This window comes from Moschus berezovskii, chromosome 28 (assembly GCF_049115385.1).
Source record: "Moschus berezovskii isolate FMDL1 chromosome 28, NW_MosBer_1.0, whole genome shotgun sequence".
NCBI classification, from domain to species: Eukaryota; Metazoa; Chordata; class Mammalia; order Artiodactyla; family Moschidae; genus Moschus; species Moschus berezovskii.
The window spans coordinates 9,546,046-9,561,982 of NC_142487.1; the positions used below are offsets into that span (position 1 = coordinate 9,546,046).

Genomic DNA, 15,937 nt, shown 5'->3' on the forward strand with positions numbered 1-15,937 from the left:
TTTGCATGCATACAAACCATCCATGAGGAAATGAAGCCTAGTAAGAAGTTCTAGGAAGTTTTACAGATGACTATATTTCTCTCTGCAACAGTCTAATGCTTGCTCAATTCTGTGTCCTTATTTAAATTAAAGGAGTTTTGGTTTAATCTTATATTTCCACAAAGTTTTAAGTGTAATTTTAGAATAGTCTCTTCAATATTTAATTAATAATTTTCCCATGCACACACACACACACACACACCTGACTAGCATACTACTTAGAAGATAACAGTTCAAAAATGATAGAATTATAGTCTCTTCAATATTTAATTAATAATTTTCCCATACACACACACACACCCGACACACACACACACACACACCTGACTAGCATACTACTTAGAAGATAACAGTTCAAAAATAATAGAATTATAGTCTCTTCAATATTTAATTAATAATTTTCCCATACACACACACACACACACACACACATACACCTGACTAGCATACTACTTAAAAGATAACAGTTCAAAAATGATAGAATTATCTTAACGTTATATTTTAAAGTGTGGTATTTGACACATGGCTAGATCCATAGTTATTCCTTTCCAGGATATATTTTCAGACAGTGGGCAGTGAAGATTCACACTAGAGAAGTTCTTGAGAATTTGAGACTATTGAAAACAAACCTTCCCTTCATTGTGGATTCCCACACCCTGGTCCCACGTAATCATTGAAAGTGTCAATTAGAAGAAAAAAATTTGTGGATGTATTCCAAACTGGATATACTACAGGCTGATATAACATTAGGGTTGGGAGTTTAAATATTCTTCATTCATAGCTCTACCGAAGAAAGAGTCATTTTTTGAGATGGAAGTAAATGAAACCTTTGAGGAATGCCTTCCCCCAAGGTGAGGGTTGTTTGCTCACACAGTGTGGGTACCTCTTCCCCACAGGGCCGTGCATTTCCCTGTGAGGCTTCCCCAGTCTCTGACCCCGCTCCCATCCCCCCAACTCCAATCAACCTCCTCTTGCCCTTGGAGCCCTTGATAGGGTTGATGGTGTGTCTCGGCCCCCACTTCAAATCAGTTCTTTTAGTTTTAGCCTCATGGGTGACCCATCCCAAGCATCTAGACTTTGGCAGTAATTTGGGGCAAAGCGCTTCAGCTTGTGAAGGTGTATGGGTGCTGGTTGGCATGCTCTCTGAATTTGTATGTACCCTGTGCTCTGAGATACAGCAGCCAGTCATGAATTTTACTCTCCTCCCCACCCAAATGTACCTACCTTGTTAGTCACTCAGTCGTGTCCAACTCTTCTGTGACCCCATGGACTGTACAGCCTGCCAGGCTCCTCTGTCCGTGGGCTTCTCCAGGCAAGAATACTGGAGTGGGTTTCCATTTCCTCCTCCAGGGGATCTTCCCAACCTAGGGATTGAACCCAGGTCTCCTGCATTGGAGATTGGTAGAGATGGTGGATTCTTTACCATCCAAGCCACCAGGGAAACCCTTTGTTCCCATTCAGAATTATACTTGTCCAGGGTGATTCCTTAGGTCCAGAGCCAGCTTTCCTGCTCCCTGTCTAACAGTGGGTGCAATAAGTGCAAGGTTACACTGGGATGAGAATGTGTGTGCTGCTCTTAAAATTATGCGGCAGGTCAATCAAGCTGACTTGGAGTTGAAGGGATAAGATGCCGTTCAAGGTCACTGGTAGAAGTAAGATTCCAAGGAAAACAATCATAGGCTTTTTGAGAATAGAGATATGGTGGAGGTTTCTTTGCGGGGTGGGGAGTATTGGTAGTGTTGTATAGGGAAACAGAAAAAGAATAAGATTCAGTCGAAAAGTAAAAGTGAATTTCTTTTCGTGCGTTACCTTTTAATCTCAAGTCTTTGAGTTTTTGCATCTGTGCTGTCTTCTGTGTTGCTGCCAGATGTTGAGAACAGTCATCACTTGATTGCCTGGTGAGAGAGCTATTTCTGTGCATTCTGGGCCTGAACGCACCCAGCAGACCTGAGTGAATTCCACCAGTTGATCTGGAGGACATTGTTCGTCTATCCGTCTCTGCATGTGAGAGTTAATTTGCCAACTCTGATTGCATTCTACACGCCTTGACTTGGGTTGATCACACGTATCGGAATGTATCCATTTAGAAAAAAATGAACTTGGCTGTTTAGCCATGTAGCATTAATTGATGACATCTCTTGAGTATGGATTTATGCAGCCATGCAGTCTTGTCCCGGGTGCAGTAAAGCCTTGTGTGAGGCTCTCGATTTAGCTCACATTGTTGGGCTAATGACTGCGAATTAGTGCAGTTTGTCAGCAGCAGTAGTCTGCCACGAGAGCAGGAGTGTCCCGGTCCATCTTCTGCAGACTGATATATGAAATCACACATCCCGTTTATTTCTGTGCAACATTATAAACAACATCTGTGTCTCTGCTTCCCTGGCAAGGATGGAGCTGCTCAAATCTGAGATTTATACCATGGTTTATCATCGTCCCAGGTGATTTTCATGGCAACCTTCAAAGCTTAAACCAAGAGCTTAAAGTATTTATTGCTCCAGTGTGATCATCGATTGACTTAAATAATGTTTTGGAAATCAGTTTACTCTCTCAGCGGCTTGGTGCTGTAGAAACCCACGTTTGACTCTTGATGGTGTTTGGAATTTAATTAGAGGCATCATGAGGCATGGCCTTGGGTTAGTCTTCATTGAAATGCCTTTTGTGGGACCGAATTCGAAATGGCCAAGCACGTTTGTCATTTTTAGTACCGGGTGATTATATTTTCTGGTGGCTTAGATGGTAAAGAACCCACCTGCCAATGCAGGAGATGCAGGTTAGATCCCTCAATCAGGAAGATCCTCTGGAGAAGGAAATGGCAACGCTCTCCAGTGTTCTTGCCTGGAGAATTCCACGGACAGAGGAGCCTGGACAGATAGAGGCCATGGGGTCACAAAGAGTCGGACATGACTGACTGACACTTCGCTTTTTGATGTTTTTTCTGCCTTACACAGTAAGCTGAAGTTCTGTGTTGTGTTTGTGCAGCATTTAAACCCAACCTGCCCCCCTTTACGAAGACCCCCCCATCATGCTCTGACTGAGTCCAGTTGTGGTTGGGATTCTGATCCCCTGCAGGTCTTTGGCTTGGGGTAAAGAGCGGTTGGCAGCCTGGTGACGTCTTGTTGACTTAGATATGAACCATGGCACCTGGGGTACAGTGGGGCAAATTGTCACTGACATGAGGATGAGGTGAAAAGTATATGTCTGTAGGCTTTTATCTTTCCTTTACAGCTCGACACATGCTTCCTTCGTGACAAGGGAAGAAAATCACAAGGACCGGAGCTTGTCTCTCTTTGGAACTCTCTAGAATTAGCTTGTCATGAAATGTAAAACTAATGTGCAGTTGTAAAAACCGTTGCCAGCTCTTTCCTCAGTGCTGCCTGATGGCTAAGTAGATTTGGAAATGAAAGGGGTTATTATAAAGTGATTACTGAATAGCTAGGTATGTCATTTTAAACAAGCAGCTAAAATCTCTCTGTTAGACGTTCAGGCTGTAGTCTTGTTTTGTATCATTCATATTTAAGACATGATTTTGATTGTGGAGGAGTAATCAAGCACTAGGGGTAATTTAAGAAAAAAAATACATATATGGGGTGATATTTTCTTTCATTCCTTATTAAAATACATTAGAATTTAAATGAGGCATTCTCTAAAAATGTGTAACTATTAGGTAGGTACCAAATACAAAAATACGCACACCAGTCGGCTCTAGTTTGGAGCTGAAAATTCTTCACCTGAGGAAAAACTTTTCTTTTAAAATTCAAGCAAAGCCTATTGTAAAATAATGTGTTGGAAGTGGCACATATCAAAGAATGAATGGTTTAAAAATTATAACTCTTAATAGCTTATTACTGTCAGTTTCATAGGGGAGAGGAGATGCCGTAAAGAATCTTAAAGGGAAAACATAAAATCAAAATAAAAAGAGGTCCAGCTAATGTAGGCTTTCTTTTGCTTTATCCCCCTCTTCTTTCTAAATACTTTTCCTGGGAATCACCATCTGTGTTAGTGACTTGAATGGTTACGTAACCTCCAAATCCTTCCTCGCTCCCCCGCCGACTTTGAGCTTCAGGTTTATCCTAAGGGCCATCCCCGCTGTCTGTTCATGGATGGCTCAGGCAGCAAGCAGTCAGGTCCATCACACCCCCAGCTCTCCCCAGCTCTGGCCCCTGTCTTGGCAGGACTGTCTTCCTGTCGCTGGTCCCACCCTCCCCCTGACCATCTGATGACGCCATTCCGTGGTGTGTGGCTCCAGGATGTTTCCCGAGCTGCCGTTCTCCTAGTGCAGGCTGGCTTGGCCATCACCAGCCGGTCATCTAGGGAGAACCCAGCCTCTCACCCCTCCCTCCAGGCACTCCCCATCCCAGTCCATCCTCTGCTGCCAACAGGCCGGCCCCCAGGTCTGCCCCACGGGCTCAGCAGGCTTCCTTTCCCCATGGAATTCAACTTCAGAATGGATGAAAAAGCTAAGATATGTGGTATCATATTAATAACTTATTAGAAGTATTATCTGTGGATCCTCACGAAAATGTCTAATTAATTTTCAGTATGTCAGAATCCTGAGTATTTTTAACAATAAATGGCAAATGGGTGATCTACTTTATTAAGATTATCCAATATGTTCCGTAGTTTTTAAGCCCCTCCTAAGAAATATGCAAATATTCAAGGAAGCATAGTTGTTTGTAATTTTTTAAGACAAGTTTCTGTGGCAGGTTAACCAAATTCAAAAGAAAATAAATATGTATCAGTGAACTGTAATTTCTTTTCAAAAGTTGAGTGAGGAATGAGCTGTAATAATAATAAAAAAATGTTATTTGTGACAGTTTCCTTGTTCTTTTATTAAAGAACAGTTCTTTTCTTAAAGATGGAAAATATGGCTGAGCAAATGCCCTGGTGGTCCAGTGGTTAGGACTCTACTTTCACTGCCGAGGGAGAGCCAGGGTTCAATTCCCTGGTGGAGGAACTATTAATAAATAGGAGGCTCTGAACAGGTAAAAAGTGTTTTAAATAAGATTTCTAGTATCAGTTAGAGAGAATGGTTCTTATGGGTGAATCTAAAATGGTATTCGATTGGCTTTTTTTCAATACTTATCACATTCTTCCATACCAAAAGTGACTGGTTGGGTACGCTTTTCCTCTGGATGAAATAAACAGATCCAAACTTCTAAGATCCTTTTTATGGTCATCACAACTTTATGAGGGTCAGAGGAGGTCAATACACATTCTCAACCAATTTGTGACAGTTCTGAAAAACTCTGTGAAAATCACTTGCCTCCTCCTTTAATAGAGCCTGAAATAAATAGCAAGAAAGTCTTTTACTGGAAGCTCATTTTTATTTCACACACCAGTTTCTTGTAAAGTTCATCTATAGGATGAATTACAGCTCATTCTTTGCAGGGCACCGGAACAACTGAAGACTCCGATTTGACTGTATAGCCGCAGCATTCTTCCCGCAGGCGTGAACTTTACACTTTGGAAATGTCACCAAGGAGCTGAGGCAGAAATGGACCATTCCAGTCGTTAGGGGGGCCATGTTTATAAAGCAGAAAGACAGAGACACGCAAATCACAGCGCAGAACTTGGAAAGGCCTTTCATAGAAAACTGGTAAATACCACAGGAAAGGAGATGGTTTCTGAATTGACTTATGAAAATAAAGGAGCTGAGCCAGATGCTTGGTGTTTATTATACTGTGTTAGCATCCTTTTAACTAATGCATTGACTAGTGAACATAGGATCCTTCTAGGATAAAGCATTTGTGTTAGACATGGGATCAGTAGTCAGTGAACTTGATTGTTACAGAAAACAGGAGCACATATAGAAACATAATCAACCTGTGACCATGAGGATTTTGACAATGTGGGTGTCTAGAAGCCTCAGAGTTCTTAACTAAGAAAAAATAGCCATGAAAGAGACTGATTTTGAATCAAGATAGAAAGAGATTGAAGACTACTTTTTTGCAGATAAAAAAAGGTGACTAATATTGTATGTGTGTGGATCTGTGAGACCAAAGATATTAATTTTGGAGGGAGAATGGTATTTGGGATGCAACAGATAGACTCGCCTGACTGGTGTACAAAGCAAGAATGGTTATGACCTGTTTGACAGGAATGACTTACTCATGGAATCACTTTTATTTGGTTCCTATGATAACAGGTCATCAATTAGAAGTCCTTAGATTGATTCAGACATACCATCAAAAAGGAAAGTCATGAGGGACAGATAGGATTAGGGAGGAATAGCTAAAACTAGTACCTTCATGAAAATTCAATTCAAATACTGTATGTGGATACATGGCTGTTGAAGTTAGTATTTGTGGTTAAAGGGTAAGCGAGTAAGTGGTATTTGCTGAAAAAAATCCACATACCTCTGTCAACATGCACACAGCGTATCCACTTCTGCACACCTGCTTCATCTTAAGTTTTGAAGCCATCCGTTAAATTCCTTCAGAACTCTCAGTGCATGGAGCATGCCTATATCTTTTTGGTCATGGAACTTGCATGTTTTTGAACAGCACACAAATATACCCACATAGACACACACACACCTATTCACCCTATTTCCAGCAGGACCACAGTGTACGGTTGTGCAGAGTGTGCATGACATAAGCATGCAGGGCCCATTCATTGCACGAACCCCATAGATTTATATGATTCTTACGCAGTTTTCCAGCAGATGGCAATTAGTGCCTTAAGGAAGGCGTGCTTTTCTGTTGTACAGAGACATAGGTCGGAACATGTACAACATGTGTACACAAACATGCTGTACCAGATGGATCAGCTGTGGCCTTGGACGGTTAGCTTGCTCACGCTCTTCCCTCCTCATGTGGCCGTCCTGAGCTCTGCTTTGGGCCTCTCTAAGAATCCAGGAATGAAACAGGGTGAGGTTCAGAGCTGGGATCGGCGTCAGGAGAAGCAACACCTGTCCCCTGAGTGGCTGAGCCGGGCCTGAGACTCAGCCTGCAGGACCCAGGGGTCTGGTGTCTGGGCCAAAAGCATCGCTGGTGAGATGCCTGTTAGACATGTGAGTACGTGGCTCCATAAAGCTCCTAAGGTCCAAGGCCCCCAGCCACGGGTGAATATCCAGAACGTCTTCAGTGAGGTGTTATCCTGCTTCCCTTAGGTCTGGCTGTCAGAAACCGGTCTTTATCTCCTAAGAACCGAGGGTAGACTGTCCTGCATGAAGAGAATTTCAAAGAGCCAACAGAATTTCTGGGATATTCATGCCTTCCTGTGATCACCTTCTTTTAAGTTATTATGTTGTTGTTCAGTTACTAAGTTATGTCTGACTCTTTGTGGCCCCATGGACTGCAGCACGCCAGGCTTCCCTGTCCTTCACTGTCTGTATTTGACATAAACAAAAGAATATATGTCATCTACATAAATTGCGCTATGTAGCAACGTTAACTGACTCCTTGGCTTAAAAATAGAACCTCAAAAAAATAGAGCCTCCTTAGAGCTTCTGCATCTAACTGTTTCTCATTTTATTGCCCTGCCTATAGGACTGAGCTCACCAGTATCCTGAGTTTCCATGGATATTTGTCCTGTTTTTCTCTTCTTTCTTCATTTAAGTGATTTTTGCATATATGTATGCTTTAATTCCCTTTTGCCGGTTTTTCAGTTTTATAAAATTATAGTTCTCTACTGCAACTTGAGTTTTTCACTCAATTCTGTATTTACACAATTCGTTATTGTTTCATTCATAATCACTGGAGAATATTTTGCCATTATATGATTATTTGTCTGTTTTCTGCTTGGTAGATATTTAGGTTGTTTCTGCTTTTTTCTCTTATTCTTTTGTCAACAATGCTGCTAAGAACATTTCTGTACATATCTCCTGGCACCCCCAGGGAAGACTTTCTCTAGGAGTGCATATCTCCTCGTGCCCCCAGGGAAGAATTTCTCTAGGCGTATGTATCTCCTGGAGCCCCCGGGGAAAAAGTTCTGCAGCAGCGTGCTTCTCACTCTTCTGCTGCAGTATGAAATGTATTTTACATTGTGGACACAGTCAAACACACACCTGTAAATTCACAAGAGTGTGTGTATGTAAACTAAAAACCTGCACAGTCCTCTTAAAATGCATTTGAATGTTTTAGTTTCTTTGTGTGTGTGTTTGTGTGTGTGTGTGTGCGCTCAGTCATGTCCAACTCTTTGTGACCCCATGGACTGTAGTCCACTGGGCTCCTCTGTCCTTGGGACTCTCCAGGCAAGAATACTGGAGTGGGACGCCATTTCTTCCTCTAGGGGATCTTTCCAACCCAGGGATCAAACCCATGTCTCTTAGGTCTCCTGCATTGGCAGGCGGGTTCTTTACCACTAATATTCCTTACTAGTCTTCAGACCCAAGGGCCCAACCTGCATTCTAAAAAACACTCCTCTAAGTCAGAGTTTCTCAGACTTTAATGTGCAAAGGAAGATTCGGCTTCTGGCGGTTAGAGGTGGGGCCTGAGCATCTGTATTTCTAAATGAGCTGCCAGGTGTTACCAGTGCTCACTCTTCACCCCTTGTAATAGGGAACGTGTGGGCTCAACCTGTCTGCTCCTCGGTAGGGAATGCAGAAGTAAACTACAGTTAATTTCCTTAATGGAATTTGATCTGCATATATGATACATGTATACATTTGACATCGATCAGTTAAAATGATCTATATGATCCATCTGTAGATCTAAGCCAGATCTATGAATTTCAACTTGGCTGATGTGGAACCCATCAGTCTGCAGAGAATGGTAGCATTTGTGTAAAATTTTAAGCATCCTGGACACTTGTAATAAAAGTACAAAACCATGTCTGAGAGTGATGTATAATAACCTTGAGGTAGCCTACAGGACCCTGGAAAGGATTTATATCAGCAGTATTTTATTTCTTTAATCAAAAGTGTTCCAAGGCAAAACACCAGTGTTAATATTTGATATTAGTAGGTACACAGGCTATTGTTTTATGTTGTATTTTTCAATGTGTGTTTTTTTTAAAAAACTTATTACTTCAAATTTTAAAAACCTTGAATTAACACCAGAAAAGAACACTTTGTATTTGAAAGAAGAACATCTTTCAACCACTGTTGGACTCCTAGCCTTATTCTGAAAAGTTAATCAATTAAAGCAGAATAAATTATGAGAAACATTACTGTCAGTGAGTCTGTTATCAATGCCAACACTTCTTTATTGTGGAAGACTGTCAATAGTGAATCGTTTATTCCATCTTTTTTTCCAGCTCCCATTCAACTAACGCTTACGAATGTTAAATCTTAAAATTCTTTAAAAAAATATATTCTAAAAGTCTCGGTGACACTAGCTTGAAACGAGACACCAAAAGTGACTCACCAAAGGCCACAGTTGTGTTCTTTTACTGTAGGTTTTGTAATGTACAAACCAGAAACTAAACAGAGCATGTGCACACCGTGCTCTCTTCGGGTCACTTAGGGTCACCGGAGGCACAGGGAGCTGCCCCTCCAGGCTGTCAGCCGTCGCTCGCGTTCCGAGTGTGGGTGCAGCCCCACCCTCACCCTGAGAGGGTCTGCATTCGCACCTTGGCCTGTGTCCTCATTATTTCTTATGTAAGATCGTCTTTACATTTCCCGTAAATCATGAATGGAAATTCCCGCTTTCATCTGCAATCTAATTAGATTGATGGATAGGATGGATACATGTAGAGTCCAGTTCCCAGCAAGGTTACTTACCTTTAGGATTCAGGCTGAGTACAAACCAGCCCTTGTAATACAGAAAAGATATGGTAAAGAACACATCCATCCTAAACCAAGAAATACGGGAGGAATCTGCTTCTATGTGAGGCCTGGCATGCCTGCCCTTTCCTTCATTATTCGGTAAGACTGTTTTCTCAGCTATTAATTTAGTACTACTTTTGTTTTTGTTTTGTTGTTGTTGTTTAATTGCTAAGTCTTACGCGACTCTTTGTGACCCCATGGACTGTAGCCTGCCAGGCTCCTCTGTCCATGGGATTTCCTAGGCAAGAATACTGGAGTGGGTGGCCAGTTCCTTCTTCGGGGGCTCTTCCTGACCACGAGATCGAACCCGGGTCTCCTGCAGTATAGGCAGATTCTTTACCATCTGAGCCACCAGGGAAGCCCAAACTATGGAAAATAGCAGCTAATTCAAAACTATCGCTCTGTCACTTACAAACAGTGCTCCTGTGCCTGGAGTCTTTGTTGCTTGTGTGTTAGTCATTCTTTCAGTCGTGTCCAACTCTTTGTGACCCCATGGACTATAGCCTGCCAGGCTCCTCTGTCCATGGAATTTTCCAGGCAAGAATATTGGAGTGGATTGCCATTTCCTACTCCAGGGGATCTTCCCAAGGCAGGGATCAAACCTGGGTATTTTGAATTGCAGGCAGATTCTTTACTGTCTGCGTCTTTGCTGCTTAGGAATATTAAATAACTGGGAAGGCCAATATAACATCAGTTACTCACTGGAAAAGAGTCTGATGCTAGGAGGGATTGGGGGTAGGAGGAGACGGGGACAACAGAGAATGAGATGGCTGGATGGCATCACCAACTCGATGGACATGAGTCTGAGTGAACTCCGGGAGTTGGTGATGGACAGGGAGGCCTGGCGTGCTGTGGTTCATGGGGTCGCAAAGAGTCAGACACGACTAAGCGACTGAACTGAACTGAACTGAACTGAAAGAAGCCTTTTCTCTTATTTAACTCTATAGCAAAGTAAATAAAGCTGTTACTTTATTATTTTGTCACCTTGTTTTGTGTGGCTGGCAAAGCAGAAGTTTAGTAGCTGAAGATGCCAGAAGGGACCCATCCTGCCGTTCTGGGTGTCATTCCTTTTATTGCAATAGACCTCTGGAAAGTCCATGAAGAGGCAGAAAAGAGAAACCTGTTAGCAGGAGCCTCGGTTTGTAATCTGTGTTTTTGATTATCAATGACAGGATTCTAAAATTACACCCAGATGTATCTCACAGGTTCTGAAATTGAGTTTCTGAAAAAGCAGTGTAGTTGTAATGAAAGGTAAAGGGCAGGGTTCCAGAGAAACGAGCTGTGAATTGAACCTGCAATGGAAATTGATCCTATCACTCAGTTTCTGCCCTTATCCCTGGAAGAACAGGACTGGCTGTATGAGGAGGCGGGGTCCCTGATTAAATAGGATTGCCAGAGTGCTGGAGGCCAGAACCAGCTCACTGGTCCCTCAGGTCAGGGCTGCAAGTGTCAGGTGTCTCTGCTTGAAACCTGACTCATAGTGGCGGAAAGAGAACAGGGGAAGACGCTGCCAGTGGTGCCGGCAGGGGAACCAGTGAGAACTCCCTGCTGAAGCTTCAGGCGTGACAGCCACCACACTCCTCAGGGATACTGCTCTGGTCACTTATTGTGAGCCCATGGGCCCAGAGTGGGCCCCCTGGCCTCGTGACTGGTGCCAACATACCTTCCGGTACCCATTCCGCTGAGGGCCAAAGGGATTGTGAAGAGAAGTTACTGGCCTTGGATTCCATACACGTCCTCCAAAACATCTTTAGGATCGTGAGAAAAGATAGACATATATTCCCCAACTAGTGACTATGACTTATTACCCTGTCATCTGGCTTCCCTGGTGGCTCAGATGGTAAAGAATCTGCCTGCAATGCAGGAGACCCAGGTTTGATTCCTGGGTCGGGAAGATCCCCTGGAGAAAGGAATGGCAACCCTCTCCAGTGTTCTTGCCTGGGGAAATCCCGTGGACAGAGGAGCCTGGCGGGCTACAGTCCATGTGGTCTCAAACAGTTGGACACCACTTAGTGGTGACTTAGTGACTGAGCATGCACACAAAATGTGGTTCAGCAAATTGAAGACACTCCCTGAATTTCACAGCGAGTGAGTGACTGGACTCAGATTAGTACCCAAGGCTCCTACTACCACCTCCAGTGGCATTCGTCACTATAGAAGAGTGTCTTTTTGTCACCTCCAGGACAGCTTCTCCTATTCGGGGAGCAAATTGATTTATTTACTTCTGGCAGTGCTGGGTCTTCATTGCTGTGTGCGGGCTTCCTCTAGTTGTGGGGAGCAGGGGCTCCTCTCTGGTTGTGGTGTGAGGGCTTCTCATTGCAGTGGTTTCTTGTAGTTCACGGGCTCCAGGCACATGGGCTTCAGTAGTTGAGGCACAGGGGCTTAATCAGTTGTGGTTTGCTGGACCGAGAGCATACAGGCTTCAGTATTTATGGTGCACCGGCTCAGTAGTTGCGGTGCATGGGCTTAGCTGCTCTGAGGCATGTGGAATCTTCCTGGACCAGGGATTGAACCCATGTCGCCTGCATTGGCAGGTGGGTTCTTATCCACTGCTCCACCAGGGAAGCCCAAAATTAAAATATTTAAGAAAAGAAATATTCTGTTTGGAAAAGCTTCTGCAAGATGGTTTTGTTTGCACTGATCAGGAACAAGATGCAAACCAGTCTGCACAACCCTGCTTCCGTCAAAGACTCAGAACTCACACAGCCTCCATTTCTGGTCTCTTAATACCATTGGTGATAATCAGGACTCTGGGGACTTGGTCATAGAGATGGTTGTTTGTGCTAGGCTTGGCTATTTGACTTGACCAGTTCCCAGGAAGTCATCACTTTACCATGATGGGATTCTGAGAGGTAATAACAGATGGGAAGAGAGTCTGCACTTCAAGACAGCTTGACCAGTAGACAGAGCCTTCGTTGTTTTATCCTGGGACTTAATTCACAAGTGTGTGTTCTTGGCTATGGAGTATTAAAATGATGCAGGCTTACTTCTGCAGGAGAAAGTAGTTTTTCTAGTGAAATTAAGTTAGAACTGCACTGCTTGTTGAAATTAATATCTGAAGCATTTAGTCATTTAGTAAGTAAAATTGATGAAAACCTTGGAAAAGTGCTTTAGAACAGTCCTTGTGGAGACTTGTGATTAATAGGGAAAGGAGCAAATAGATGCACGTTAATCTGTTTATATAAGGGATCTGGAGTGTATTAAAAGTTTTTGTAAGCATTCAACTAATGAAGCATTATATAAAATTAGACATTGCCTTTAGATGGTCAAAAGTCACTAGACTGGAAAACACCTTCAATGTTATCACTAGGTAACTTATTTGTGATATTTTCCCGAACACTAGTAATTTAAATATGAACAAATTGATTCAGTAAAATGGATCGTTCCATGAGCATCTTCCATTCAGGATTCTCCAAGGAAATTTTTTCTCACTTGTCCTTGGTTCCTAGAGTTATTACAAGACAGAATAGCGTGAATGGTCATGATTAATCTTGTGTTAGGGTTTGAACAGATAACTGGCAGATAAACCCCGTCTCACAAATGCAAACCCAGAACATTATTTCACAAGAATCGTTTCATTTGTTGAAGACCACAAGAAAAGGGGGTTCCCTAAGTTCTCTCTGCTGCTGCTGCTAAGTCACTTCAGTCGTGTCCGACTCTGTGTGATCCCATAGACGGAAGCCCATCAGGCTTCCCCGTCCTTGGGATTCTCCAGGCAAGAACACTGGAGTGGGTTGCCATTTCCTTCTCCAATGTGTGAAAGTGAAAAGTGAAAGTTCTCTCTCGGCCCTAAATAATGGAGAAAACAAGGAATTTACGCACATTGCAAAGCAAGATATAAACATCAGTGATAGTCCAGACAGGTTTCTGGTGGCTAAAAAGTATTGGTGTGGTTGTCTGGAAAACCAAGGCTGGAGAATGTGGCCTGGTACCCAGCTTCCATGGAACCAGAGGGAGTAGGGGGAAGGGTTCTTCCCAGCACTTTTGTCCCAAGGTTACAGTCACAGGACTTTATTCTAGTTTACATCCCTTGATCTTGTTTCTGGTGGAGTTTTACATGTCTTAACGTGTGGTTTTTTTAAAAATCTGATTTTCTTTATTTTGGTGGAAACTCTTGAGTGGCAACAGCGTATGTTTCATTGTCAAACATACAAATGCAGAGCCACAGTCAGTTCTTGACCTTGGGCAACTTGTTGAACCCATCATGGTCACAATGTTTTCATTTCTATCTTGGGAGAAACTGGATTGTTAAGGAGTAGAGATTATATACAAAACAACCCATACACAGGAAGTATACACACAGTACACAGTAGCTGTTATTTCTCAAGTTTTCATGGGTATTTCCCCTTTCCAATTATAGATCTCTTTACAGATCATAAATGGTAACCACCTTCAGGAAAACAAAAATCAAAATATATAGATCAATGGAATGTATGGATATACTAAAGTAAATATTTTAGATTAGGTGCTCCCCAAACCCATAAAAGATAAACCTCTTAGAAAGATGCAAGGTACATCATAAGGGCTCAGTATATGTTTTATACTTAGTATTATTGTAATTTCATCACCATTTCCGTAAATAAGTTTAAGCTTTCTCATAAATAACAAGGTGCTACTATATAGCACAGGGTACTATATTCAATATCCTGTGAGAAACCATAATGGAAGAGAATATAAAGATAGAATATATATGTATAATTAAATCACTTTTCTACATGGCAGAAATTAACACAACATTGTAAATCAACTGTACTTCATTAAAAAATAAATATGCATGAAAAAGCTTTCTCTGTGTATATTCTTTCTCTTAAGCCAATCAGAATGCTCATATTCCTGCAAATCATTTAGATTTCTAAGGTCCAAACTCTGTCCCTGGAGCTTGGTCTGAGGGACAACACTGAGACCTGATCAGGGGTAGGAAAGAATTACTTCAGTAGTGACTGTGTGGAATTCTCTGTAAATCAAAACCTGAAAAGGCTAGAGTTGTGCTCAGAAGTTTATATTCTGTAATCATTGTATTTCATGCTGAATTTGCAAACTTTTACTTTTATGTTTTCTAATTCCATAATTATGAATTAATTTAAAAAGATTAAAAGTATATGCATCAGTTAGCATGAAGATTAGTTTTGTGAATCAGACCCCAGAGGAAAGAGCCTTAAATAAATGCATTGTATTTCCCTCTAATGAAAATTCTGGAAGTAGACCATTCAGGGCTCGTATGGTAGCCCAGTGATCACCAGGAACCCCATTTCTTTGTTGTCATTGCTTAAGTTCTTCATGTTTAAGTGCATCATGGTCCATCATGGCTCCACCTGTGCAAGCTGTCCCAAGTCGAGCTAACAGGACAGAAGGAGAAACAAAGAAGGGGAGCCCCTTCCTCTCAAGGAGACGCCCCAGAAACCATTCCTGACATCTCACCTTGTATGCCATCCACCAAAACTTGGGTTCAAGGGTCAGACTTCACCGCTTAAGAGGATGGAAACTGTATTCTTTATTCTGGGTGGCATTATGCCCAGCTAAGTTGTAGAGAGTTTATTCATATGGAAGAAGAGAAAACAAGATATTGGAGACCAATATAATTATCTGTGGCACCTAGGCTTCACCAGAACTTTTATTATCCTTTTCTCTTATGTTTTCTTTTTCCTCCTTAGATCCCATGCGTGGCCCAAGGAAACTGGAAGTCGTGGAAGTCAAATCCCGACAGATCACCATCCGCTGGGAGCCCTTTGGGTATAACGTGACCCGTTGCCATAGCTACAACCTCACGGTCCACTACTGCTACCAAGTTGGAGGGCAGGAACAGGTGCGAGAGGAAGTGAGCTGGGACACAGAAAACTCACACCCCCAACACACCATCACCAACCTCTCGCCCTACACCAACGTCAGCGTGAAGCTCATCCTCATGAATCCAGAGGGGCGGAAGGAGAGCCAGGAGCTCATAGTACAGACGGATGAAGATCGTGAGTACTTTGAAGTGATGTGTTTGTGTAAAACATGCAGTCTTCCAAAAATGCAGCTTGTGTTTCTTTCTAACTGAGATCTTTACAATGAAAATGGAAGAAAATTGCTTACCATGTTGAATAACATGTGTGTCTGTGCTGCATCTGCTGAAACACTGATTAAAAAAGGTGAAGACAATAAAGATACAGAGGCTTGTTTTAATTTTTATGTCACATAATTAGTTTTCTA

The 15,937-nt window shown here is 42.4% G+C and overlaps 1 protein-coding gene across 5 annotated transcripts in view; it reads left to right on the forward strand.

The window, feature by feature from the left end:
- The window catches only part of PTPRM (protein tyrosine phosphatase receptor type M), a 671,212-nt gene that overhangs the window by 372,739 nt on the left and 282,536 nt on the right, over positions 1 to 15,937 (forward strand). For all 5 annotated transcript variants that reach the window (XM_055417180.2, XM_055417182.2, XM_055417181.2 and 2 more), the window contains one exon: positions 15,400 to 15,708. In XM_055417180.2, coding sequence (XP_055273155.1) covers positions 15,400 to 15,708 — 309 coding nt within the window. The remainder of the gene's footprint in view (positions 1 to 15,399; positions 15,709 to 15,937) is intronic.